General features: G+C 31.7%; 2 protein-coding genes across 3 annotated transcripts in view; one reads left to right on the top strand and one right to left on the bottom strand.

Moving 5' to 3' along the window:
* LOC140438503 (uncharacterized) overlaps positions 1-27,567 on the bottom strand; it is a 146,043-nt gene that overhangs the window by 49,492 nt on the left and 68,984 nt on the right. The gene's annotated exons all lie outside the window — the stretch shown is intronic.
* LOC140438491 (circadian clock-controlled protein daywake-like) lies at positions 10,474-26,305 on the top strand. Its single transcript, XM_072528154.1, has 3 exons — positions 10,474-10,638; positions 15,819-16,181; positions 25,903-26,305. The coding sequence occupies exons 1-3, from the start codon at positions 10,569-10,571 to the stop codon at positions 26,208-26,210; spliced, it is 741 nt and encodes a 246-aa protein (XP_072384255.1). The 5' UTR covers positions 10,474-10,568; the 3' UTR covers positions 26,211-26,305.

Genomic DNA, 27,567 nt, shown 5'->3' with positions numbered 1-27,567 from the left:
AAAATTCAGCTTGTTCGTACGATTTTTAGAGGTTGAGTAGCATTTTCGTCTCTGACGACTGGAGTACTATTGAAACTGAGACTTCTTCTTTATTATAGACATTTTAGACACTTTAATATAGACATTAATGTACTCGCTGAGTAGCAAGGTACTCAGCGATTGAAGAATCCTGGAAACTGCTTGGTTTATTTTGATATTTTGGGGATTCTGAATATTGTCATATATTAAAATCAATTATTACACTAAAATAAAAATAGTCATTATAATTGCCAACCTCCGTAGGGAGACGGCACTCATAAGAAAACTAATATCAACTTTTCCCTTGGCAGATGTGTTCCAATATAGATGGAAGCTCACTATTATATCACGACTGTCAATATTTCGTTTTTAGACCGTTTTTTATAATAGTTTCATCACTAATCTAGCGAAATTTGCTTTGAATAATTTCTAAGATAGTATATATTGTGACCATCCACAACAGAATATTAAATATGATAATATTTTCCTTTTATTCAATTTTATGTTGTTTCTATTATTGTTATTGTGTAAAAGAATATTTCATTTCACTAGTGGTTTGGCCTTATTATTCATTTATGCAATCAGTCAAATATCTATCTCGCATTACAGTAGTACAAGAATTTTGTAACTCTTTATCTTACTGTCGGATCCTCTTGATTCCACGCCGCTGCATGCTAAACTTATCCCTGTTTTCTCTACCGCATCCCGTCGCGCCTCTCTCTCCCTTTATTGACGAAAGAACTTTAATTTGACAGATTGTCATCTCGTTATTCGCCGAAGTTTGTAATGTACCCATAATAAAACGGAATACTAGCGAATGCAAATTAATTACTGAGTGGAGCCTGAGCCAACTCAGATTATTAGCTTTTCTTATACAAAATATTTAATCTTTAGCGACTGTTTTTCGTGATATTAAACTTTTCGAGATTATGCTCCGAGTTTGACCAATGTAGTGACTTCGGATGATCGGAGATTAACTTTTGCTGAAAGGAAAAACTTTGTAAAGGCAGATATACCAATTCTTCGTCAAAGAGAACTGTAGCTGGGACAATGGAGGCGGAGCATCATCCCTGGGGATCAAACATAGTGGGGTAAATAAAAATTTCCATTTTTTCATTTGCATAATTGTTGATGGATTGATTCATTATTTTTTCCTGAGAAAATTCATAAAGCTAAATGCAAATGAAAGAAAAGACGCTTCCACTCTTCCATGCTTCTTTCACTTTGGTGTTTTAAATCGAAACCTAATTAATGCACTTTATATCAGTCTCAAGAAGGAAATATAACAATCATTATGGTACTTTGCCTTAGCAGCTACTAAATTAGATTCAAATTTCATCCGAACAATAACAACTATTACACATAATCGGACCGAGTCCGAACTACTTTCAGAATAGATTCTATAAATAAAACTGTTGTTATTTTGTAGATTTTACAGCGACAATCCAGTCTTTAGTGCTTTTTTTCTCATGCTCTTCATTTGATTCGTTGTTCTTAGTACATGGAGGACTTATATTAGATGTACTGGTTTCTTCCTCTTCGTGTTGTCTTTTAGCTGCAGTAATAGAACTCTTTCAAGTCTACTTTTTACGAGACTGCACATAAATGAAATGTGACAGATTTCTGGTTTTTTAGGTGTTAAAAAATTCATCAGCTCTTTTAGTTCTTGCAACAATTGATGTCTTCATACCATGATCAACAGAAACAATTTCACTTTTCGTTAAAGGGTCACTACAAATAAAACAAAATATTTTTTTTAAAACGAGAAACAGCTAAATTTTGTTAAGAAACATTTTTAATAAACACGTGTTTTTACCTCGAAGTAACGTTCAAGACTAAAATAGTATTTCGTTTACGATGCCTTTGAACAACTGCATTCAATAATATAGAAATTAAGTTGTACAGTCCGATAAAAAATATGTTTACTTGTATTACAGTTCCAGTAATGCGGCACGTGGCAATGATTATAGATAATAGTCCAGTTACTGTGGACTTTTTTTCTCTAAATTTTTTATAATTGCACCAGTTTATCTGGAATTTTTACGCTTGGTAGGAAATTACTCAATGTGTGCTTCTACCATTGAGGTAGTTGGCACCTCATCTCGGGAGTTGAAATTTTTACACTCAAAATAACCCCGGGAACTGATTGATTCAAATTTTAATCCGTAACCGGTGAGCTGGAGTCACGCAGACTCAGTGGCGGCCGGTCAGGGTCGGCAAGGTCGGCAGTGCCGGCCCACACCTTTATAGATATAGATTTTTTTAATATTTAATTTAATCAGTATTTCAATAATTAATTGTGGCAGGTAATCAGCTGATGTCATTTGTTTTTGTGAAATAAAAAAATATCTGTGAGATAATGAGATAATAAACACTAAATTTTATTCATGGTTTTTAAAAGAATTCGACCAATTCGACCAGACTAAATTTTATTCATGATTTTTAAAAGAATTCGTCTAACCTGAAAGTTAAGTGATCCCTGCGTAGACACTTTTCGAATTGATGATCCGATATCGGAGACATCTATCCGCCTGTGGATTCTTAAAAAGGCACGTTTTGCGTTTTCGGCGAGCCGATCCCAACCTTGACGATTTACTTGTAAAAATCAACGAAATATTAGTTGATTAGCAACCAAATATACATTTCTTTCCATATGAACTTAATTACCAAGTACGGCAAAATTAAATTTGCCGATGCTTCATTTATATTGGTGATTGGTCGCGAACTGTACATTGCGAGCGCGGGATGAAATGTTATTTCATATAAGAACGTAAGTAGTAAAGTGAAGTGATATTCAGTGCACGAACTAGCCTTTCTTTATGTGATTTATTTTTATTTTCTAAAGTAATACTGTGATACGTTACGTCTGCCGTAAATAGTTAAAGGTTAAAGGGTTTGACATAGAAGTTTTTTTTTTAAATTAAAGTGTAAACAAATTCAGGTAAATTAACCTAAAAAATGCAAGCCATGGGAGAAACTGTAAGTATTAATAAGTCTGATATTGTAAATTATATTTTGCATAATGGGTTTTCATCTATTCCATACGAAGAACAAATTGTTATTAAAAATAAGGGGCGTCCGTTGCCTAAAATGTCCCGGCTTATAAATATTAGTGCGGGTAAGGGAAGTAATAGATCATTTTCAGATAATTGGTACAGCAAGTACTCATGGCTTACCGGAGGTGAAATAAAAAACAAACTTTTCTGTTGGCCTTGCATTTTATTTTCGACAAATAGGGGCAAACATCAAAATCCGTGGTGTGAATCTGGTTACGATAATTTAAAGGAATTATTTAGGGCTTTACATAAACATGATATTTCGAAAGATCATACTTACAGCCAGATTAAATTAGATTTATTTGGAAAACAAAATATCTATGTTTCATTAGATAATGCCCAACGTGAAAATGCTATTAAACATAACGAAATTGTAAAAAATAATCACGCAGTTTTACGTCGTTTAATTGATATTGTAATTTTTTTAAGTTGTCAGGAATTATCTTTTAGGGGACACGATGAATCGGAGCATTCGTTAAATCAAGGTAATTATAGAGAACTAATAAAAATGTTTAAGAAATACGATTTGGAATTTTCTAATTTACTTTCTAATTCGAAGACATTTAGCGGTATATCTAAAACAATCCAGAATGAATTAATAGAATCAATTAGTTACATTTTGAGTAACGTTATTGAATCTGAGATTCAGGAAACCATTTGCTTTTCACTAGAAGTAGATGAAACTACCGATATATCATGTCATTCACAGTTATCAATTGTTGTTCGATACGCGTTACGTGGTAATATCTATGAGAGGTTTTTAGGTTTTACAGACGTGAGTAAAAGCCGTAAGGCAGAATATATTTTTGGTGTTTTAAAGGACAGATTAAAATTTTTTGATATCAAAAATAAATTGGAAGGGCAAACTTATGACGGCGCTGCCAAGATGTCTGGTGAATTAAATTGTCTCCAGGCAAAAGTTAAAACTATTGCACCGCAAGCTTTATTTACTCACTGTCATGCGCATAGAATGAATTTAGTTTTGCAGGATACATGTAAAAAAATTAAGGAATGTCGTCTTTTTTTTGCCAGTTTAAGCGGATTTGCTTCATTTTTCTCAAGCTCACCTAAACGGACTAATGTTTTAAAACGGTTTGTTTCGAAAAAAATGCCAACAGTTTGTCAGACGCGATGGAATTTTAAATCTCGGTTATTTTTCACTGTAGCAGATTTTCGTGAACAGCTTTTGGAAGTTTTTGATTTTATTATTGAATGCGACGATTTTCAAAGTGATGATATCTCGATCCGTGAAGCAATCGGTTTGAAAACTTTATTAAATGATTATTCTTTTAACATACTTTTAAATATTTTTAAGAAAGTGTTTACCCAAACCGATTTGATATTCAATATTGTTCAAAATCAGTTAACTGACATTATTCATTCCAAAAATAGAATAACAAGACTGGTGCAAAATCTCAGAGATTTTCGTAATGATAGTAATTTCCAGTATATACGCAGTGAAGTTTTGGACTCGCTTGATATTTCCGAACCCCCAAAAAAAAAGACAAAGGCATGACACAGAAACAGATATCGAAAAACGAGTATATTTTGAAATTTTGGATACTATTATTATGCAAATAGATACTCGTTTTTCGAATTTTGAAGATTTGCAAATTTTTGACCTCTTTGACGATTCAAAATTTAAAAGTTACGCCAAAGAATTTCCAAGATATTTATTAGACAGGTTAATTAAAAATTATCCATCATTTTTTAATAAAATAAAATTAGAAAATGAATTAAAAGTTTGATATGCTGATCCAAATATTTTCGGAAGATGGGATAAGTTACAAGATATGTATAATTTTATATACTGCAATTCATTGCAACAAACTGTTACCGAAATTAATAAATTATTGTCATTAATTCTCTCATTACCACCAACATCTGCCTCAAATGAACGAGATTTCTCTTGCCTCAAAAGAATCAAAACTTATTGTCGAAATACCATGAAACAAGAGAGAATGTCAAGCTTGTCTCAAATGTCAATAGAAAAAAAACTTTTAAAATCTCTCCAAAACTCTAATAAATTTTACGATGACGTTATAACCCATTTTGCTACTTCCAAACAACGTAGACTTGAGTTAATTTATAAACATGTTTAGGTTCTAAATTTATAGGAAAAAACAAAAAAAAAACAAAAAACAAGAAAACAAAAAATCTCCTATGATGATTTACTTAAGTCTTTATTAGACGGTATACCTACCTGAGGAGACAAAAAATACCTTGCCGACCTTGTCTCTCAAGCCACGAGCCGCCACTGCGCAGACTCCTAGTATTTTAGAAGTTGTTTTAACTTTTTTCTGGTGACCTTGAATCTTGCGCGCGTTCATGTACCTTCAAGTCAGTATTGGTAGTTATTGGTATTAAGTGGGAATTCAGCTATGGTACTGTGAATACGTTCAAATTAGAAATCAGAGTCTCGGTGACTTCACCTCACCATTAAGGTGAGTTTTGTCATTGTTATTAAAGATTTTTTTGTAAAACCTGTTATTTTTAGATGGATTTGGTTCCTAGTACATCAACAAAACTTAATCCAATAAACAATCATTTTAAAAGTATTGTTTTAAGATGGTGTAATAAGGAAGAGTCTTACTTGTCTAATATAGAAGATGGATATGATATCAAAGAAGAACATGAATATCGACCTTCAAGTAAAAATGATGATAATGAACAATCTGTTTCAAATAATGAAAATATTAATGAAGAATTAGACCAAGAGAATGAGGATAAAATTGGAAAAATTACTATTATGGAAAAGGTCGACAAAAGTGGGCGGTAAATGAACCTGTAAAGAATGTGCGAACTCCACAACATAATATAGTCATAACCCTACCAGAATTAAAAGGTCCGACTCGTACTTTAGGTGATGAAGATATATGGAACCTTCTCATCTTCGAAGCTATGATAAATACTATAGAGCAGTATACAAATATAAAGAATGCAGAGATTCAAACAAGGTTTGCTGTAGAGACATGAACACATTTGAAACATATGGATAGTATTAGATTTAGTGTTTTGATAAATTGCGTGAGCTTTGATGATGCCACGTCTAGGAAAGAAAGACTGAAAGAAACACCAGCATATTAATGACATTTTTAAAATGTTTTTTAAAAATTGTCAAGATGTATTTATTATTGGGAAAAATGCATGCATTGATGAGATGTTAATCTGGATAAGGGGCCGGTGCAAGTTCCGGATGTACATACCAAATAAGCCATAAAAATATGGCATAAAACTGATGTTGATAACTGATGCTGAGACTCGATTTGCCTATAATGGCATATATATATATATATATATATATATATATATATATATATATATATATATATATATATATATATCATACTCATATATATATATATATATATATATATATATATATATATATATATATATATATATATATATATATGAGTAAGAAAAAAGAAGTACTTGTGACTCGTTTGGAAAAAAGATATAAATATGTTTTGGATGGGTTGGAGTCAATAAAAGGGACTAACTATTTTTTATCTCGAGCTTTCAATTGTATTTACAATTATTTTAAAGAGCTGCTAAAAAATACAAAATATCTTACAAAGTGGAACTAGAAAAAAAAATTATATTAACTCACCAAATAAAATTAGTTTTGTTAATAAATTTCTGCTAAACATATTTAAAAAAAAAAATATTTTAAAAATTTTCTTATCTAATAAATGTTTCTTAAATTTTGTAATATAATTTGGAAAAACTTTTTTAACACAAAAACAATTGAATTTATAAATAAGTTAGAATAGAAAATTTTAAGTTGGCATTTATGACATTGAGGCTTATTTGTAATTGGTCGCTAAAATTAATTATTAGTATTCCCTTAAACTTTTATATATATATATATATATATATATATATATATATATACATATTGACATCCTAAAAACATCCTCTCAGGCCTATTGTAAGTTCTGTAAAATCTACTACCTACAACATTTCTAAATTCCTTGCTGATACATTAACTGATGCCTTTGAATATCACAATAATTATAATTCTAAGGACACATTTACCTTTGTCAATGCTGTTAGGGGAATGCAGTTACCAAATGATTATGTTTTAATTTCTTTAGATGTGATGTCGCTATTTACAAACATTCCACTAAATATGGTCACGGACATTATAGAATCAAATTGGAACCTTATAAAAGACTACACGACATTATCAAAAGACAATTTTCTACAAATTCTTAGGTTCATTTTTAACAACACTTACTTTAGTTTCAATGGTAAATTTTATTCTCAAATTTTTGGAACACCGATGGGTTCCCCGATTAGTCCAATCCTTGCAACTATTGTAACTGATCATCTCTTAGATAATGTGATTACACAATTACCTTTTGAATTACCGTTTATATATAAATATGTCGATGACATCATATGTGCAGTTCCATCTTATCACATCAATACCACACTAAATATTTTTAATTCATTTAATAAACATCTTCAGTTTACAATTGAAACTGAGACAGATTTTAGTATACCATTGTTATACACAAGAGTAATAAGAACAAATGACAATATTTTGACATTGGATTGGTACCAAAAGCCGACAGCATCAGGCAGGTATATAAATTACTATTCAAACCATACCACCCGTCAAAAATATAATACCGTACTAGGTATGAAAAACAGGATAATGTCCATTGTTGATGACACCTTTTTACAAAAAAATCTGAACATAATATACAAAATTTTTCGTAACAACGGATATCCTAAACGAATTTTAAAAAAACTGATTTACAGCACTAATTTCTATGACGGTCCCGTCCATGATTCTAATAACAAATCAATCAAATATAAAAAACTTCCCTTTATTAATGGTCTAACTCATTCTGTCATATCCATATTCAAAAATGTTCCTAATATTAGTATAGCTAAATATAATACCATGAACAGCAAACAACTATTTTCAAAAATCAAAGACCCAGTACCAACCTTATATAAAAGTAATGTCGTTTATGAAATACCGTGTTTAGGATGTCAAAATAGCTATATTGGTCAAACATCACAATGGCTAAAGCAACGCATCACACAACATAAAAGTGATTGCCGCTTGAGAAAAAATACTTGCGCAGTGGTTGAGCACTATGAAAACACTGGTCATATGATAGACTATAACAAAGCTCATATTTTGGCACAGACTGATAACTACAAAAGTAGATTATTTCTTGAAATGTATTACATTAACAAAAATAAAAACACTTTAAATTATAAAACGGACACTGGACAGTTAAGTAACATATATTGTAACATATTGAACAAAATTTATAAATATTAAAAATAGTCAACATTCATCTAATAGCTGTATCTAACGTGCTTAAGACAATTTAATCTTGACATTCAATATTTCAAATACTTCAATGTCAGTTTTTATTTGCGAAATCTTTTAAATTCTGTGAGTGTTTTAAAATGTATTTGTACGCCATTTTTTGTTATGTTCAAATTGTTTTTAGTTTACTCCTGAGGAAGCTTTTAAATAAATGGCGAAATATTGAGTAATTTAGAAAAAAGAAAGATTTTTATTACAGACCACTTTACCCGATAATTTGAACGTATTTATATATATATATATATATATATATATATATATATATATATTCTAAACGTCGCAAAAAAAAACATTTTTTTTAATTGATGAAATTGTGGAGGCTTGTTATAAGGAGAAATTTCAGTGCTATTGTAAAATAAAGATATTTTAATAACTTATATACCTACTCATATACCTACGAACGGATAAAATTCATCCAGTTCTAACTTATTTTAGTGAATTTTTGTTAAATACCTAAATCTTTTTTTTTATTTTTTAAAAAGGAGTCCGTGAGATTCCACATCACTCTCAATGTAACTGAATTTGCACCTCACCGGTGACGGGTTAAACAAAAAATGTTATACAATTTTTTTCGCTAAATCAATACTTTTTGAGTTATTCGCACTTGAAAAAGTATACTTTCCGCAAAAAAAAACAATGATTTCTCACGAATAACTCAAAAACAAAGCGTTTTATTGAAAAATATGCCATAAACAAAATTAAAACTTATCAAAAAACAAAGAGATATTTATTGGGTTTTCTAGATATAATACTAAGCAATTTATAATTGTTTGAAGATGACTTTTTATTCTTATTCCGAATTCCAAGAATTCGGAAGAAGACGAATTCCAAGGTTTTAGCAAAATTTATTCAGTTGTAAAGAATTTGAATGTAGAGATATTGACTTGTTTCCCCCACAGTGACTATAATTACACGATCTACAATACTTTGTGCCTAATATATTTTTACTTCCCATATTTTGTAACTTTGACCTTGAATAACTTTTTGGGGATGTGGGATTGATGGTCACTTTTTATTTATTTAACTTATCCGCGATAGCCAATTCCGACAGGGGGCGCTCAAGATTTCCAAGATGGATGATAACTTCGGGAAAACAAATAATTTTGACATTTGATCTCGAAGCTATAAAACGTTTAATATAAATCATCTACACGTGTGGTTTAACCATAATATAAATCATCTACAAGTAAAAGTTGGAGTACGTTTTTGGTAGTTTTTGGAGCTGGCCACGTATATTTTGTAAATTACGCCTTACGTTTTCTACTAATAACTTCATGAGACCTTTGGGGCAATTTAGCTGATGGAACAGCATCTTTCTTCAGTCTTCTCAATTTAGTTTCAGGTGTTACTATAACGTAAATTAAATATAAATATATTAAAATATAAATAATATTTTAATCAACACTTACTTGGAAAGTAATCGTTCTCAGTAAAATGTAAACTGCACACAGTCATGTACTTGGTTATAGGTTTGTCAATTCGCAAAATTCATTGCCAAACTTTTATGTATGGAATTTTTTTGTTAATTATAATAGGATGAACATTGAGGAACACTGCAATAGTTTTTTGAAGTCGAAGTCATTGTTAATTACAATATAAACCGGTCGCTATTATGTATACAAATTAATGACAATTTCAAGGTTTTCCCGAAGTGGATGCTTTTGAAATCTACCACCAGGCGTCGCCCACTTTGCGGTTCCTCGCGAATAATGGTGTTCCAAACATTCGTACCAACTTTTAGCTCTATGCGAATTTTGTAATCTAACCCCTATTTTTTTGCCAACTTGACCGGAATAATTATTGGTCTACATTAACATTTTTATTTGCTCTTTATAAGGAGCATACCAACCAAAGAGGAAAACATTCCCAAACACTGCAGTGGCTTGTTTATCATTTTACAGATTTAAACACTGAAAAGTTCATAGAAATATAATAGAAAACAATTTGATCTTAATTTCGCCGCGACTATATATTTTATAATGACATTAATTTATTTAAAATAACTTTAATTGTTTAGTTCTACTTGAACTTCGGCTAGAATTACAGGCCCATTTAAGTGCATGTATTTGTTGTAGTATGGTGCCAACACTCATTGCACTTCAGCTAATTTATTATACTATCAACAAATAATTACAATGAACAGCATTTACATTATTATACTTGGGATGATCTTGTTTGAGTATGTCGACTGTAAAAAACAGCTGCGTAAGTAGTAATATTTAATTTATTTTAATTTTTTTTTTAACATATTTTAAATGTTGGAGCTAGTTTTGAATTTACATTAATTTATTAATATTGTTCCTTATTTTATCGTTTTTGTTGTCCACTTTCATTGTACGTTTTATCTTTTATATTCTTTCCTCGAAATGTTTCTTTTTCTTATATCAACTACCAAATATGTGGCTTCTATTCGAGGTCGTATTATTTGATTTTTTCCTCGTAATACTCTTTTATCGTCTTTTTTCGTTTATTTAAGATTTATTTAAGATTGACCAATAAGTAATTTTAATCTATCTATAAATTATATATATAATATAATCTATAAATTACTAAAGTTACTTAAAATCAAGAATTTGCCCTATAGTCTTTTCTTAAATCTAATCTAATATAAAGGGTGTCCAGAAACTATTCTGACAAACGAAAACCGGAGAATACTCAGATAATTTTAAGACAACTGAAACCAATTCACCTAGTCCCAAAATGTTTCCCAAGAGAGCTAGAGTTCTTTGACGAGCCTTATAAGTAGTTTTTAATAACTACAGAACGCTTCTATTTAGAAAAATAAAAACTGGTACGATTATTTATCCTCCAGAGTTGAATCAATTTTAATAATTGCTCATTTTTAGTACCGTTCATAGGCGTCCGTTTTGGGTAGGCCAACGGGTATTTTAATACATATCTTTTTTGTCTGTAACTTTTAAGCATTTATGATACTAGATTATTAAATTTTCAGATATTCTAGCACTAAAAAGTAACTCTTACTTTAAGTCTGTAGGATACACCGTTTTCTAGAAAAATCGATTTGAAAATGTTTTAAGCAGGAAAATCTCCTTCTAGCAGTGCTTGTACCTTTGTAAAATAAAAAAGTATAAATTTTCGTTATGTAAGATATTTCTTGCGGAAGATTTTGAAACTGTGGGATACATGACAGATAGTCTTCGCACGCATATTTTTAAATTTTTCTCAGCTGCCATTAAAGTAACATCTTGATGTTCTGTTACATCATTATGTCGCTCTGTTTCATTATTTTTTGAGAACACTAAACTTGCTTCTCTTAATCGGGAAATTTTTCAGTGTATCTATTCTACTGCTCGAGCGTTACACCTCATTTCGCAATAAACTAAATGTATATCAGCGTATGCCTCATTAGTAAAAACAATTTTTGTTGAATTGAAATTATTGTATTTGAATGCCTCTCTTTGTCAACCATTTTCCATCTACTCCTGAATGTAGGTCTCTCCCAATTGCTTCCATCTTTCTCTGTCTTGCGATAATCTAATCCACCGTTTACCTGCCACTGCTCTTATGTCATCTACCCATCTTTTTTGAGGTCTTCCCATGCTTCTTGTTGTCGTCCTTGGTCTTTATTCTAGAATTCTCCGTGTCCACCTGTTGTCATTATAAGGGGCTACGTGACCTTCCCAGCGCCATTTGATTTTTGTAAATCTTCGTTCTACGTCTTATTTCGGTGTTTATAATCTTGTCTCTCAGTGATATTCCAAGCATGATTCGTTCCATTGCTCTTTGCGTTGTTTCTAATTTTTTAGCAGATTTTTTGGTAAGAGCTACTGTCTCCAAGCCGTAGGTACAAACTGGTAGTATGCATGTGTTATACACCTTTTTCTTTAAGTTTACAGCAATGGAGGTGTTTTTCAAGATATATGCTAGTTTGCCGAAAGCGCCCTATGCCAGTTGTGTTCTTCTTTTAATTTCAGCATCTTGATTTGGTTTTCCTAGTTTGATAACATGACCTAGATATAGATATACATAATGTTCAACATTTTCTATGGTATGATTTTGTATTGTTATATTTGTCAGGTCTCGGCTCAGTATTTTTGTTTTATTGTAGTTCATTTTTAAGCCTACCGCTCCTGAAACTGCATTTAATTGTTGTAACATATCATTTAGCTCTTGGATATTATCGGCTATTAAAACTATGTCATCTGCGAATCTCAAGTGGTTTAAGTATGATCCGTCGACGTTGATACCCTTGTTGTTTCATTATAGTTTCTTAAAAATGTCTTCTAGAGCAAGGGTAAATAGTTTGGGAGAGATGGTGTCTCCTTGTCTTACTCCCCGTTGTAGTCTTATGGGATTAGTTTTTGTGCTTTCGTCCAGCTTTATCTGCATGGTGGCATTTTCATATATGTTTTTAATTATGTTAGTGTATCTTGTCGTTGCTCAGTCAAGTATACAAACTATTTATGAGAATTATTAACAACCGGTTAACCTACAACATGGACAATTACCAACCGGTTGAACAGGCTGGCTTCCGCAAAAGATATAGTACATCAGACCATCTGCTGACAATGAGAACATTGATAGAGTGAATACCAACTACCCATTTAGTATTTCTTGCCTTCGTCGACAATGAAAAGGCGTTTGATAGTATCGAGATGTGGGCCATAGAACAAGCTAGTAATAATTGTAGAATAGATTCGAGATATAGGCAACTAATACATAATATATATGAAAACGCAACTATGATCGTACAACTAGACGAAAATATAAATCCCATCCCCATTAAGAGAGGAGTGAGACAAGGAGACGTAATATCGCCAAAGCTTTTCAACCTAGCCCTAGAAGACGTCTTCAAAACTACAAATTGGTCAACCTATGGCATTAACGTTAATGGCAACAAGTTAAACCACCTCAGATTCGCTGACGACGTAGTGATTATAGCGAGCACATTCGAGGAACTGCAAATTATGGTGGGGGAACTAGCAGCCAGCTCCCAATACGTCGGCCTAAAAATGAATATGAAAAAAACAAAAATAATGACAAACACAGATGACCCCAGACGTATATAAATGGCAGTGAGATAGAACAAATCCAGGAATATATCTATATAGGCCAAATCCTGAGACTTGACAAAGATAACCAAAGTGCGGAAATGACTAGAAGAGCAAGACTAGCATGAGCAGGATTTGGAAAACTTAGTTGGATACTTAAGAACCGCAAAATACCCCAATACTTAAGGAGCAAAGTGTTCAACCAATGCATCCTTCCTATCATGACATATGGATGTCAAACCTGGACCCTAACCAAGGCAAACATGAATAAAATAGCCACAACAGAAAGAACAATGGAAAGAGCAATGTTAGGTATACGACCGTCCGATAAAAAGAGGGACGACTGGGTAAGATCCAAAACAAAAGTCGAGGACATAGCAACAAAAATTGCCAAACTTAAATGGAGCTTCGCGGGCCACACTGCTAGGCAAAAAGACCAACGTTGGAATACTACAATACAACATTGGAGACCTTACGAAAGTAAACGACCAAGAGGAAAACCACAGATGAGATGAGTTGATGACATTAAAAGAATAGCCGGAACAAATTGGAAATATGTTGCTCAGGATAGAGACCGATGGAAGGAGTTGGGAGAGGCCTATGTCCAAACATGGACGACAGAAGGCTAAGAAGAAGAAGAAGTGTATCTTGAATCTATACGTGCATTTTCTAGAGATTCAAGCACTGCCCATAATTCGATGGAATCGAATGCTTTATGGAAATCGACGGACGCCATATGAATTGGAACATTTATACTCGGTGCATTTTTTTATCAGTGTTCTTACGGTGTGCAAGTGGTCTATGGTACTAAACTGTTTTCTGAATCCAGCCTGCTCGATAGGTTGATAGAAATCGAGCTTATGTGTTAGCTTGTTTTAATTCAATTTAATTCAACTGTAATTTTATCCTCTCCCGGACATTTATTTGTTTTTAGTTTGATTTAGGGCCATTCTTATTTCATAGTCGGTTATGTCCGGTATTTCTTCTGGGCCGGTGTTAATTATTGTTCCTTCAGTACGTCGTTGTTGTGGTTGTGTATTTACCGAGTATAATTTAGTGTAGAATTTTTTAATGGCCTCGCTTATTTCCTTTCTGACTCGGACGGTGACGCTTTTCTCATTTTTTATTTCTATGATTTTTGTTATGCCGCTTTTTTTGCTTTCAGTACTTTCATATTGCAGTTATCTTGTATTATATCTTTTATTAGATTGTTAGTATAGTTTGTATGATCGTTCCTAATTTCTTTCTTCACGTTTTTGTTTAAACTTTTGAAGCAGTCCGAATGCCACAAAGTAAAAACTAAAAGAGAAACTTCACGAACTGACAAAAATTTGATAATGAAAAACGTAGGTTAGAGTTCTGTTGACAGTTAAAAGTCTACTAGTGCAAAAAATGTTAATTTAATTTTTCTGACGAAACCGTTATGGAAAAATGTAACAGAGATCAGGGTTTCATACAAAAGGTACTTTTTTCTGATAAAACGTCTTTTATGCTAAACAGTCACGTAAATCGCCAGACATATCGATACTAGGCAAGTGAAAATCCACATTGGATGAAAGAGTATAGGACACAATATCCCGAGAAGATGAATGTTTTGGGCCGGCATTATAAACAATCAAATTGCCATAAACATCGATTTGCCACCAAGGTCTCCAGATTTGACTCCGTTAGACTTTGTTTGTGAGGATATTTAAGCAGAGTGTATCAAAATCGACCGAATAATGTAGAAGGGTTGAAGGAGCGCATCAGAACGGAAATTGCACAAATAGCACCTGAAGTCATCGAAAACGTTAGGAAAGAATTTATTGCCCATCTTTCACATTGCTGAAGGTCGTCAATGTGAACATTTGTTGTAATTTAATTGTATTTAAGTAAACATTTATTGTAAGTTAATTGTATTAATAAACCAACAGTTTTGGTTAACCCTGTAGAAATAAATATTCAAATTATTATATCGTTGCAAAGGCGATAAGGAGACCTTTCAAATGAGCTGTCGCGTGACCTCGGTTTGTATTTAAAAAAATCGTCGATTACGTCATTACGCCGACACTGATGACGTAATGTCCAACACATATATGTCAGTTGATGACCATTCAAAAATTAAAATTGACGTGTTTTAAGATTTTTTTTTAAAGTCGTTTGTTTCTGAAATAATGAATTTATTCCATACATTTGCATCATACTGTATAATATAACTAAGTATTATTTACTTCTGTTTTAAGATACTAGTAATGAAACGTTTTTACACAATTTTTTTAGGAGTCATGTTTAATATTAACGAAGATTTTCTACGAATTTATTTAATAAAAAATAACCTAGAACTTCTAAGCGTGTTTTCATTGAACTACTGTATATAGTTTGTATTTGTTTTAGCTTCATTTGTGGAACAATGTTACTATGATCAAACTTTGAATGATTGTATCATAAGAAACATAAATAAATTAAAACCGAAGGTTAGGAATGGAATCCCAGAACTTGGAATTCCTTCGCTAAACCCTTTAAAAGCACCAGGAGCTACCCTATTGTCGGATCGAAACATGAAGCTCGTATTGAGAAATCTAAATATATATAACATAGACCAATTCAATTTAATAGATTTTAAGCACTATCGTAATAACCTGACTGACTTTTTTGAGTACTACCTTCCCAAAATTGAATTGAGATCGGATTACATCTTACAAGGACAATTTTTATTGTTCAATTTGGATAGCAGCGGTAAAAGCCTAATAACACTTGGTAAGTTATAATTTTACATTTTTAATACATCCTCTATTAACTGTGTATGTACAATTTGATGCATTGAAATTATAGGATTCTATACTGCATATATAATACATATATATATATATATATATATATATATATATATATATATATATATATATATATATATATATATATGCACCAACTGCCGACAAAGATGAGACCGAGATAAAGAGGTTCTACATGCAATTGAACGGAATCATAAGATCCACAAAAAAAGATGATATATTGTTGGTGATGGGAGATTTCAACGCCAAGGTTGGAAAAGGAAAAGTGGACGGATGTGTGGGGGAATTTGGCTTGGGAGAAAGAAATGAAAGAGGGGACAGACTTGTCGAATTCTGCCAAAGCGAGGAGATGGTAATAATGAATACAAATTTTAAATTACCTACTTTATACTTGGAAATCACCTGCGGATTCAGAAGACAACATTATTCAAAACCAGATAGACTACATTTTAATAAAATCTAGATATAAAAACGCTATAAAGTCTCTGAGAACATACCCCGAAGCTGACATAAATTCAGACCATAATCCATTAGTAGGCGTAATGCAGATAAAATTGAAGAAGATCCAAAAACAAACAAATATACCACGGTTTGATGTCTCAAAGATAAAAGAAGAACCTATACGTCAGAGCTTAAAACAAGAAATAAATGATAACTTAAAGAAAATCAAACAAGACGTGATAAAAACAACAGATGTTAATGACAAATATAACATGGTACAGGAAACTTTAATAAAGGCAGGAGAAAAGCTACTGCAGACAAAAATAAGAAAAAAACATAGATGGATGACTTCAGAAATCTTAGATCTACTGGAGGAAAGAAGGAAACATAAAGGCAGGAGTAAGGCAAAATACAAGGAACTACAGAGATTGATAGGAAAGAAAATAAAAGAGGCCAAATCCACCTGGCTTGCTAATCAATACAGTGAAATAGAGGCATATGCTAAACAGTATGATAGCTTTAACATGCATAAGAAAATAAAAGAAATGACAAATACACTGAGAAAAAAGAAAGATGCCCTTCTGAAAGACGCAAATGGAAAAATCATTATAGAAATTAAAGAGAAATTAAAAAAATGGAACACATACATAACAGATCTGTTTGAGGATAATCGACAAGAACCGGAAGAAATCGACAGCGAAACGGGGCCAGAGATCATAATAGAGGAAATCGAACAAGCAATACGAAACGCAAAAAACGGAAAAACTGTAGGTCCAGACGACATACCTGCGGAACTACTGAAATGTCTAGACGGTGAAACTCTACCTGTACTTCTGGACCTATTTAATGAAGTATACAAAACTGGAAAAATCCCACAGGGATGGTTGGTGTCCACCTTTGTAGCAATACCAAAAACAGTATATGCCAAAGATTGTTCAGACTATAGGACAATATCACTAATAAGCCATACCCTCAAAATATTTCTAAAGGTGATTCATGGAAGATTATACAGAAAACTAGAAGATATGGATGATACTCAGTTTGGGTTCCGCAAGGGACTGGGAACGAGAGAGGCATTGTTTACTTTTAATGTCCTCTCTCAAAGATGCTTAGATCCGACATGAAAAACTAATAGAAGTACTGAGAAACAAAGATATAGACAGACGAGACTTACGAATCATTATCAATCTGTATTGGAATCAAAAGGCCAATATAAAGATAAAAGAACAAAAGTCCGAAAATATAGATATAAAGAGAGGAGTAAGACAGGGCTGTGTTCTGTCACCATTACTGTTTAACGTGTACAGTGAAGCCATATTCCAGGAAGCGATAGCGGATCTGGGTGATGGAATCTCTGTAAACGGAAGAATAGTAAATACCATAAGATTCGCTGATGACACCGTTATAATGGCAGACACCCTGGAATCGCTACAAGAATTGGTAAATAGAATTAACGATTATTGCATTAGATACGGACTAAAAATAAATAAGAGAAAAACTAAATTTATGATTATCTCAAAAACGCAACATGGAAATGAAAGATTAATGATAGAGCAAACCCAAATAGAAAAAGTAGAGACATACAAATATCTGGGAACCTGGGTTGATGACAAAAATGACCAAAGCAGAGAAATCAAAGTCCGAATTGAAACTGCAAGGCAAGCATTTATGAAAATGAAGACAATGCTTACCAACAGAGACCTTCAGTTGCATCTCAGATTGAGGGCTCTAAGATGTTACATATTTTCTATCTTACTATATGGAATGGAAGCTTGAACATTGAAGAAACAACACATAAGAAAAATAGAAGCGTTCGAAATGTGGTGTTACAGAAAAATATTAAAAGTTCAGTGGGTTCAAAGGATTATCAATACTGAGGTACTACGACGTCTAAATAAGGAGTTAGAAATTATGAACAGCGTAAAAAGAAGAAAACTAGAGTATTTGAGTAACATAACCAGAGGAGAAAAATATGAGCTGCTGAGAATTATTATGCAAGGAAGGATCCAAGGAAGAAGAAGCATAGGAAGAAGACGCATCTCCTGGCTGAGGAACCTTAGAGAATGGTTTAACTGTAGTTCACTACAACTTTTCAGAGCAGCAGCCAACAAAGTGACCATGGCCGTTATGATATCCAACCTCCGATAGGAGATGGAACTTTAAGAAGAAGATACTGCATTTCTTAATATCTGAAAGCACTATGGTCTCATTTTATAAATGTAAAATAAGCATTATCTGTTATGTAGTGATCCTAATAATTTTACAAGGTAATACTAAAATTTTAATATTTTTCTTATATTAACTTATCAAATCAGATATCAACTTATATTCTTTATTAACTTTTAGCCCAGTCTGGTTATACAAAAATCATCGATTTCACGGCAAAATGTTTCGCAGATATCTGAAGCTTTTAAGACATAGGTGGGGGTTACTAGATGACGAATAGATAAAAAGATACTCCTAATTTTACCTAGCGTTTTTTTTAAACAATAATTTATGGTCAGAATTTGGTTTTTTATCTATAAGTTTTTTCCCTTATAATTTAAATAAACAATATTTATACAATTTTTTTATATCAAGAATATCTTTATTTTTCCGTTTTTTCAATTAAAATTGATAAATAATTTACAGAGATATTTTCAAAAAAGCAGTTTTTTTGCACTAATTTTAAATTTAATTAATTTTTTTATTAACAAAATAAAACTTTAAATTTGTGCGAAATTTCCCCCTGATCGGTCAAATAGTTTAAAAGTTATTCAATTTGTTTATCCCTGGGACTAATTATTTAACAAATTTCATAGGATTCTTTAAGACTTATACTATCTCAGAAGGTAAATGAATATTGAGTTTTCATTGAAATTATTTACAAAATAAACGTTTGAAAAAGGGGTATGTTTTTTACTTATAAACAATTGTAATAACTTCTATATTTTTCGAGGTACAGACTTGTACATACAACCATTAGATAGCTGGTAAAAAAACTCACATTTAACAAAAAAAATAAACCTATGAACAATAGGAACGAAGTTAGCGACAATTTTTTTGTTAATTATATCTCCATTGTTTATAAACATTAAGAAGTAAAATTTGCACAAATTTTGAATGAAAATCTAAACTTTATATTGAATTTTATACCTATAAAATTCATTAAATTTTTCGAAACTTAAAACCTTTCGAAACGAAGTTACTTTCGAAAGATCGACATAGGAAAGTGTAGGGGAATCTGTTTTAGCTCCTCGCTGCAAAATTTAATAATATGGTTACGGATTTATCATTCAAAAGCTCCAACAGTTCTGTAGGAATTTCATCAGGTCCATTTGCTATTCCATTTTTAGCGTTTCTTATTGCGTATTCTACTTCTTCTTTCAATATGTCTGGCCCACTTGCATTGATTATCTGAGTTAAGTTGTTTCTATCGTCTTCAAATAATTCATTCAGGTATTCTGTCCATCTTTTTATTTTATTCTCTAGATCTACAATAAGATTTCCATCTTTGTCTTTAAGTTTACCTATTTGGCATTTCTTTATGCTTCCTGTTATCTCTTTTACTTTTTTGTGCATATTGAACGCATCGTACTTTTTCTCATAGGTTTCCATTTCTTCACATTGTTCTTTAATCCACTCCTCTTTGGCTTCTTTTATTCTCCTTTTTATGTGTTTCTTTATTTCTTTGTATTTGTCTGGGTAATTCTTCATCTTTCTTCTTTGTTTCATCAAGTCTAGTATATCTTGTGTCATCCACCCCTTATTCTTTGTTGTTGTTTTTGTAAGATGTTTCTTTCCTGCTGTTGTATAGCTGTATTTATGTACTTTAATTTTTGGTTAACGTTGTTTGTATCGTTAATTTGTTGCTGCACTGAACGGAGGTTTTCATTTATTTCTTCTCCTGTTTCTTGTCGTATATTTTTGTTTCTAAGTTTATTTAAATCTAGTGCCTTTCTGTGTGGTCTTCTAATCTTTTTTGGTCTCGCCTCTATCACAGTAACTACCGGGTTATGATCTGAGCCTATATCAGCTCCTGGGTACGTCTTAGTACATTTAACAGCATTATGATACCTCCTTGCTATCATAATGTAGTCTATTTGATTTCTCACTATTTTTTCTTTGGTATGTTGTGGAGATGTCCATGTATATATCCGTCGAGGAGGTAATTTGAAAAATGTATTTGTTATTACGAAGTCTTCACTTTGGCAAAATTGAATCAATCGACCTCCTCTGTCATTTCTGTTTCCAAGCCCATATTTTCCTACTTGTTCTCCTACCTTACCTTGACCCACCTTGGCATTAAGATCGCCTATTAATATGTTAATGTATGGAAAGACTGACTTAATAAGTGAAGACAAACCTGCAACAAAAAGGTTCAGACCTGACAGTGTAGTCGAATAAATGAACCAAATTTTAACTTTTAAACCAATGTATGTAAAGAAAATAAAAAAAGTAAAGTTCAATAAACATTGCAAAATTTAATAAGGCAAGTGATAAAAAAATCGACTTATTTTATCAAAGCAGTAAAGCAGATTAGATTAATATTGTATATCATATTTGTAAGAAAAATAGAATAAAAATCAATATTGTTAATTATAAAAATACAAACAATTATAATTAATATAAGGAATATAATAATATAATGTGTAAAAAATTACCTGAAATTTAATTTATAAAATATATAAGTATTATTACATCATTGATATAAAATGAAAAAACATATGTTGATTTTCCGGGATTTTCCGAGATTTATGGGGGGTGAAAATTATGTCATCATTATTAATACTGCGACAGACTATTCGAGCAAATTAAAAAAAAGTAAGTATTTAGGGTGAATTTCAAATGGACTCAATTTTTCCGAGTTTTCCCATATTTTCCGGCCAGTGAAAACTATGTAGTTATTCATATTTCGACGAGCTACCCCAGAATAAAAAAAAGAGGCTTGCAGCTGCAAAGGAAGCCGAGATAATGTAAATTTTTCCTACGTGCTGCAATTTGAAGTTCCGATGCCGAAAAAAAACGGAGCTGAAACAGATCTTTCGAAAGTACCGTCGTTTCGAAAAATTAGATAAATTTTATAGCTATAAGTTTCAATATAAAGTTAAGATTTTCATTCAAAATTTGTGCAAATTTCACTTCTTAATGTTTATAAACAATGTAGATATGTTTTTTAAAAATAGTCACTAACTTCGTTCCTATTGGCATAGAAGGTTTATTTTTTAATGTGAGCGTTTTTACCAGCTATTCAATGGTTGTACGTACAAGTCTGTAGCTTGAAAAATATAGAAGTTATTACAATTGTTTATAAGTAAAAAACATACCCCTTTTTCAGACGTTTATTTTGTAAATAATTTCGATGAAAACGCAATATACATTTAACTTCTGAGATAGTTTAAGTCTTAAAGAATCCTATAAAATTTGCTAAATGTGTCTAGCATCGTGCATAGGGCAAGCTCAATAGTTTAAATAATTAGCCTCAGGGATAAACAAATTAAATAACTTATAAAATATTTGACTGATCGAGGGGAAATTTCGCACAAATCTAAAAGATGGTAATTCCTTAATGTTTAAATATATTAATACCATTTTATTTTGTTAATAAAAAAATTATTAAAACTTATAAATTAGTGCAAAAAAACTGCTTTTTTGCAAATATCTCTGTAAATTATTTATCAATTTTAATTTAAAAAACGGGAAAATAAAGATATTCTTGACATAAAAAAATGACATAAATATTGTTTATTTAAAATATAAGGGAAAAAATTTATAGACAAAAAATCAAATTGTGACCATAAATTATTGCTTAAAAAAAAACGCAAGGTAAAACTAGGAGTATCTTTTCATCTATTCATCATCTAGTATCCCCCACCTATGTCTTAAAAGCTTCAGATATCTGCGAAACATTTTTCCACCTTTTTTTTAACCAGGCTGGGCTATTTATATTGGAAAGTATTTTAAGAGAAATATATTCATAATCAATGAACCATATTCAATCTAAAATATCAATGTGCAGCCAATGCCGACAAGCTTATTCTTCAAACGTGATCAAATGACAAACATAGTGAATAGTCAATAGAAGATTACAAAAAGTCCCATAAATAACTACTGTACAGGAAAGTGCATCTTAATGTGATATCCCAAATTTTAAACGTGGGCAGCTCCTCTGCGTATATTTGTGTTGTGTATCATTAAGTTTTTCTACAGTTTCATACATTCACATGTTCCCAGCGATGATAAAACAGACACATAAAAAGACGAATTCTAAGAGAAATTAGAACAAATATATAGACAATGTCCCAATATCCATATTAAGATAATTATTGGGGACAAAAACGTTAAGGCAGGACAACAAGAGATATACAGACTAACCATAGGACCTTACAGCATACACGAAGAATGTAATAATCACGAGACGAGACTTGTAAATTTCACAGCATCTCTGAACATGACAATTAGTAGTACATACTTCAAATAAAAGCGTATACATAAAGTGACGTGGAGATCCCCAGATCAACAGACCCAAAATCAAATAGACAATAGTGATTGATTTAAGACATCGCTATCTGGCCTCAATATAATGAAAACAAAATAAATTGAGCAGGAATCACTAGCGGTAGTAAACACTTCAAAATATACAAAGTCTTTATAGAAACTTAAGAGAGCATTGAATCCTGAGTTTAGATTATAATAATGTAAGACAGTTATTAGGTCAGTAGGTATCTACATATGGAAGGAAAACTTGGACTTTTTCAGGCACTGATGAAAAAAAATTCTCCTTGTCAGAGCCGATACTGTCCAAACGATAAAACATTATAAAAATATTCAGATTACTTATAAAAGAAGCAGCAGTATAAATAAATATAGCAATACACGTCTGAAGAATATGGTAGTGTCAGGGAAAAATTCAAAAAATTCAAGGAAACAGAACGAAGTAAAATACCGTGGCAGCGTTATTTGAAAAACTGGTCTCACTATATGTACCCCAGGACAGCAACAATAGATGTGAGCTGCGCGCAAACGAGAATTGGGATGCAAAATTTGTTTTTGGCTTAAATTACAAGGTTGCCACAGTTTCTGTAAATATTTACTTATTTCTTTGTATAAACAGAAATATTGTTTACATGAATCATTGTTTTGCAAAATAATGACTATATAACGAGTTGCATTTAATTATTTATAATTTGTAAATGGTTTATGGTTATTCAACGTTACTTAATGATGAGACAAATGCATTCTGATAGTTCGAAATTAATTACACTTATCCGAGAATGGTAATTTCCATCGTCTACCGTACACAATAATATAAATTATAAAAAGGACGGATTCATAGTAAAAAATAGAATTTGGAATTAAATCAAATTCTCATCGCTGTCATCAGTGTCTGTCTGAATCTGAATATATCTTCGCCATATATCAGAATCTTCACCTAAATTATTCTAAGGCAGCATCAAATAATGGCTCCTTTGAAAGTGAATCATCCTCAATAATTTTCACTTTGTCTACAATTTTTCCCACTCTTATATGGAAAAGATTTCAAAGAAGTCATTCGACATTTTTTTTAATAGAATTTATAGTGAAATTCACATATTTTAATGCTGTGTAAACAAGCTGAATCGGCTTGAGGATTATCTACAAACTACTTTGGCCTAAAGCCGACCGTAAAACTGCCAAAACACAACATAACTTTTACTAGAAAAGTATACCTGGCCAAACATATGGCAAAATGTATATTTCACTCACATGCGGTATTAGGCCCAAGATTAGGTTACAGACTCTGTAGCAGAGAACCTGGAATAGTCAGCTATACATTATATGGTTGTATGGCATTAGATAGCAGAGACTACCAAGTGACTCCAAAAGTATGGTACCAAAAATATCCACTAGGCCTGTATAACCTGTTACAGGGTTCCAGAAGTCTAGAATGGGTATTATGAATGAATGGAAGATATACAATAAGCGAAATGGTTGAAAAAACGACCAATTTATAACAACCGGTTTTCGAAAAAAAAAAAAAATTAATACCTTAACTATGGTGAAACAAACATCTATATCAGAAACAAAATGTACATAAATAAATCTGTAGTTAGGCCTATCATACCATATACCACTGAAACGAAATCAAAAACTACAGTATAACAAAAAGATTCCTTAAAAAAAATCAAAGAATCCTAAGAATAATGGGAGAGACACTGATAAACAGATCAAGACTAACAATATCAAAACTAATTACAGGATAAACGACATAAATGATAAATGGGTGCAATTTCGAAAGAAGAAGCATAGCTCGACCTAGAAAAAACTCTCCACTCTTTCAAAGTTATATGGGTCTATTGTAACATTTTGCCCTATTCTACCTCGTATCTTTTGTCTGTTGATGCACATGTATTTGGTTTTCTCTTCGTTTACCCTTAGACCAGTTTTCTTTGCCTCTACCTCCAATTTATAAGTCTCGTTCACATTGGTGACTGTGTTTCCCACAAGATCAATGTCATCTGCGTATGCTAGTAATAATTTTGGTCCATTTACTGTCAGTAATTCTGTTTTAAGTTGTGCTGCTCTTACTACTTTCTCCAGGATGATATTAAAGAGGAGAGGAGACAGCGCATTTCCTTGTTTCAGGCCACTGCTTATTTCGAAAGGTTCTGAGAGTTTGTTACCTATCCGTATTCTGGACCTACAGCTATTCACACATAAAATATCGTCACACATTCGCCAAATATCGTAGAAGATAAAGATGAATATTAATATTACTGTTATAACTATAAAATCTGTTTCAATAAAATTTGGAATTTTTACGATAAATGGCATTAGTGCAGTTAGTCTTCGCACTATTCTTTATTATCCTGTCTTAATCTTAATTATAAACAATAAATCCCTAGTAACAATACTCAGCCAATGACGAGGAACTTCTGGAAAAGCTCCTGTATCGTTTCACTTCTTTACATTTAGGTAGAAACCATAAAAACCCATTAAGAAGCTTCGCTTCAAATACTATATGTATTCGTTGCAGTTTTTTTATAAAACCGAAATTTATTAAATATTAATAAAGTATTATATTGAGTCGTCAAAAAAATATTATGTATATTTGAAACTTGAAAACTTTGAAACTAAATTGATTTGGCACTGTTTGCATTATTTGTGCCTTTGACTGATCGCCAAGCAACAATTTTCAATCGCAAGCAGCAAGTGGGCATTTTTATTTTTTGATACGTATACTACATTCTATTCTTTTTATTAATAATTATTTATAAATTTTTCAGTTGGTGTACATGCCAAACATTTAGTAAAACTGCAAAAAATAATGAAACATGGAGAGGAACACCTTAAAATTAATAAAACTGAAACTACAATAGAAGTTAATGATATGCATGTCCAATTGGATGATCTGTTCAAAAATAACCCAGAGTTATCTGATAGTGCCAATAAACTGGTGTCAGAAAATGCAAAAAGTTTATTACCAGATTTAGAAATGGTGCCGAAAATGTTTGGAGATATTGTCGGTAACCTCGTAGAGAAAGTCTACAATAAATTTTCTATTAGTGACCTTTTACCTGTAAGGCCTCATTAGAGTCTGATAAATATTTATATGTAAAGTCTATAACTTATTTGTAATAAATATTGTAAATAATAGTATTTAATAAATATGAAACATATTTGTCTATACAGGATATTCCAAGATGTTTTTAACAGCCCATAATTCAGAAAGCAATGAATATTTTTATTTGAAAATTGGGAAATGTCAATTGGACATACAATACTATCACAGTCACTATACTCAGTTGTTATCAACAGGTCCTCGAAGACACTTTGTCTCAGGACCAAGTAACCGATGTAGAGCCATACGTTGCAATGTTACCAATTCCAACGGTAACTTAGACATCTTAATTTTCAATAGTATATAATGTAACATATTTGTAAATTTATATCATTTAAAGGGTTTTTACCCATATATTTTAGTGGCTCAGAGCATGTGCACTTTGTTACACTGATGATGGAATTTACATTCCGAAAACGTTCTGTATTTGTGATATAGCCCGTTTGGGTATTTTATTTATACCTTTTACTAAAAATTTTGAAATAAAATTTTTTTTGAAAATTATATTGTTCAAAAATATTGAACAAATATTAAAAAAAAGAGTGGTTAGATTATTTTTTAAGACCCTTAGGTTCTAGTTGGAAATTTTTTCGAAAAAATTGATTTAAAACCAAATATTTCGGTAAATTCAAAAATTTACCCCTTAACTTTTCGGTTTACAATAATATGACCTATAAATGTTAATTAGTGAATTATAAGTAGATATATTCTTAATGATAATTAGCAAAAAAAGATAACAGGAGATCAACTACCTCGGCATCATATTAAATGAAAAATGTACCAATAACCAGGAGATAAGAGCTCACATCGTAAAAGCTAGATCTAGATCCACCTTCAACCGGATGGCAGCCTTCTTCCAGAGCCACAACCTGCCTCTTAATATAAAAGTAAGAATGCTGTAATTTTGTGTCGTGTGTGTCCATTTTTATGGTGTTGAATCGTGGACCTTGAACGAAGATATGTGCAGAGGATTGGAAGGTTTTGAGATATGGCTATATCGAGTATACTTAAGATGTCGCCCGTGAACTGACCGAGTCACAAATGAGGAGGTCTTCGGAAGAATGAGAAAGACCCAAGAGGTACTGAACACCATCAAATATCGAAGAAAGCTACAATACATACAATAACATCCTGGTTAAGAAACCTCAGAACCTTAACCAGGATGAAAGGTTCAACACAACATCTGTGTGATAAGATACTGCGATAAGATCTGTGAGAAAATAAAGATTGCCATGTTGATCGCGCCAACATTCGTTACATATAGGTACATCAAGAGAAATAAGATATTCTTAACAATACACTATTTTTAATGAAAGGGCTGTTATATTAA

This window comes from Diabrotica undecimpunctata, chromosome 1, assembly GCF_040954645.1.
Source record: "Diabrotica undecimpunctata isolate CICGRU chromosome 1, icDiaUnde3, whole genome shotgun sequence".
In the NCBI taxonomy this organism is placed as follows: Eukaryota; Metazoa; Arthropoda; class Insecta; order Coleoptera; family Chrysomelidae; genus Diabrotica; species Diabrotica undecimpunctata.
The sequence above is the reverse complement of the archived record's forward strand: the minus strand, read 5'-3'. Positions and strand labels throughout refer to the sequence as shown.

Excerpts from the sequence above, each read along its gene's own strand:
- LOC140438491 (XM_072528154.1), top strand. The coding sequence starts at position 10,569 with ATGAACAGCATTTACATTATTATACTTGGGATGATCTTGTTTGAGTAT. Across the intron at positions 10,639-15,818 it reads CGACTGTAAAAAACAGCTGC|CTTCATTTGTGGAACAATGT; the intron begins GTAAGTAGTAAT and ends TATTTGTTTTAG. Across the intron at positions 16,182-25,902 it reads TAAAAGCCTAATAACACTTG|TTGGTGTACATGCCAAACAT; the intron begins GTAAGTTATAAT and ends TAAATTTTTCAG.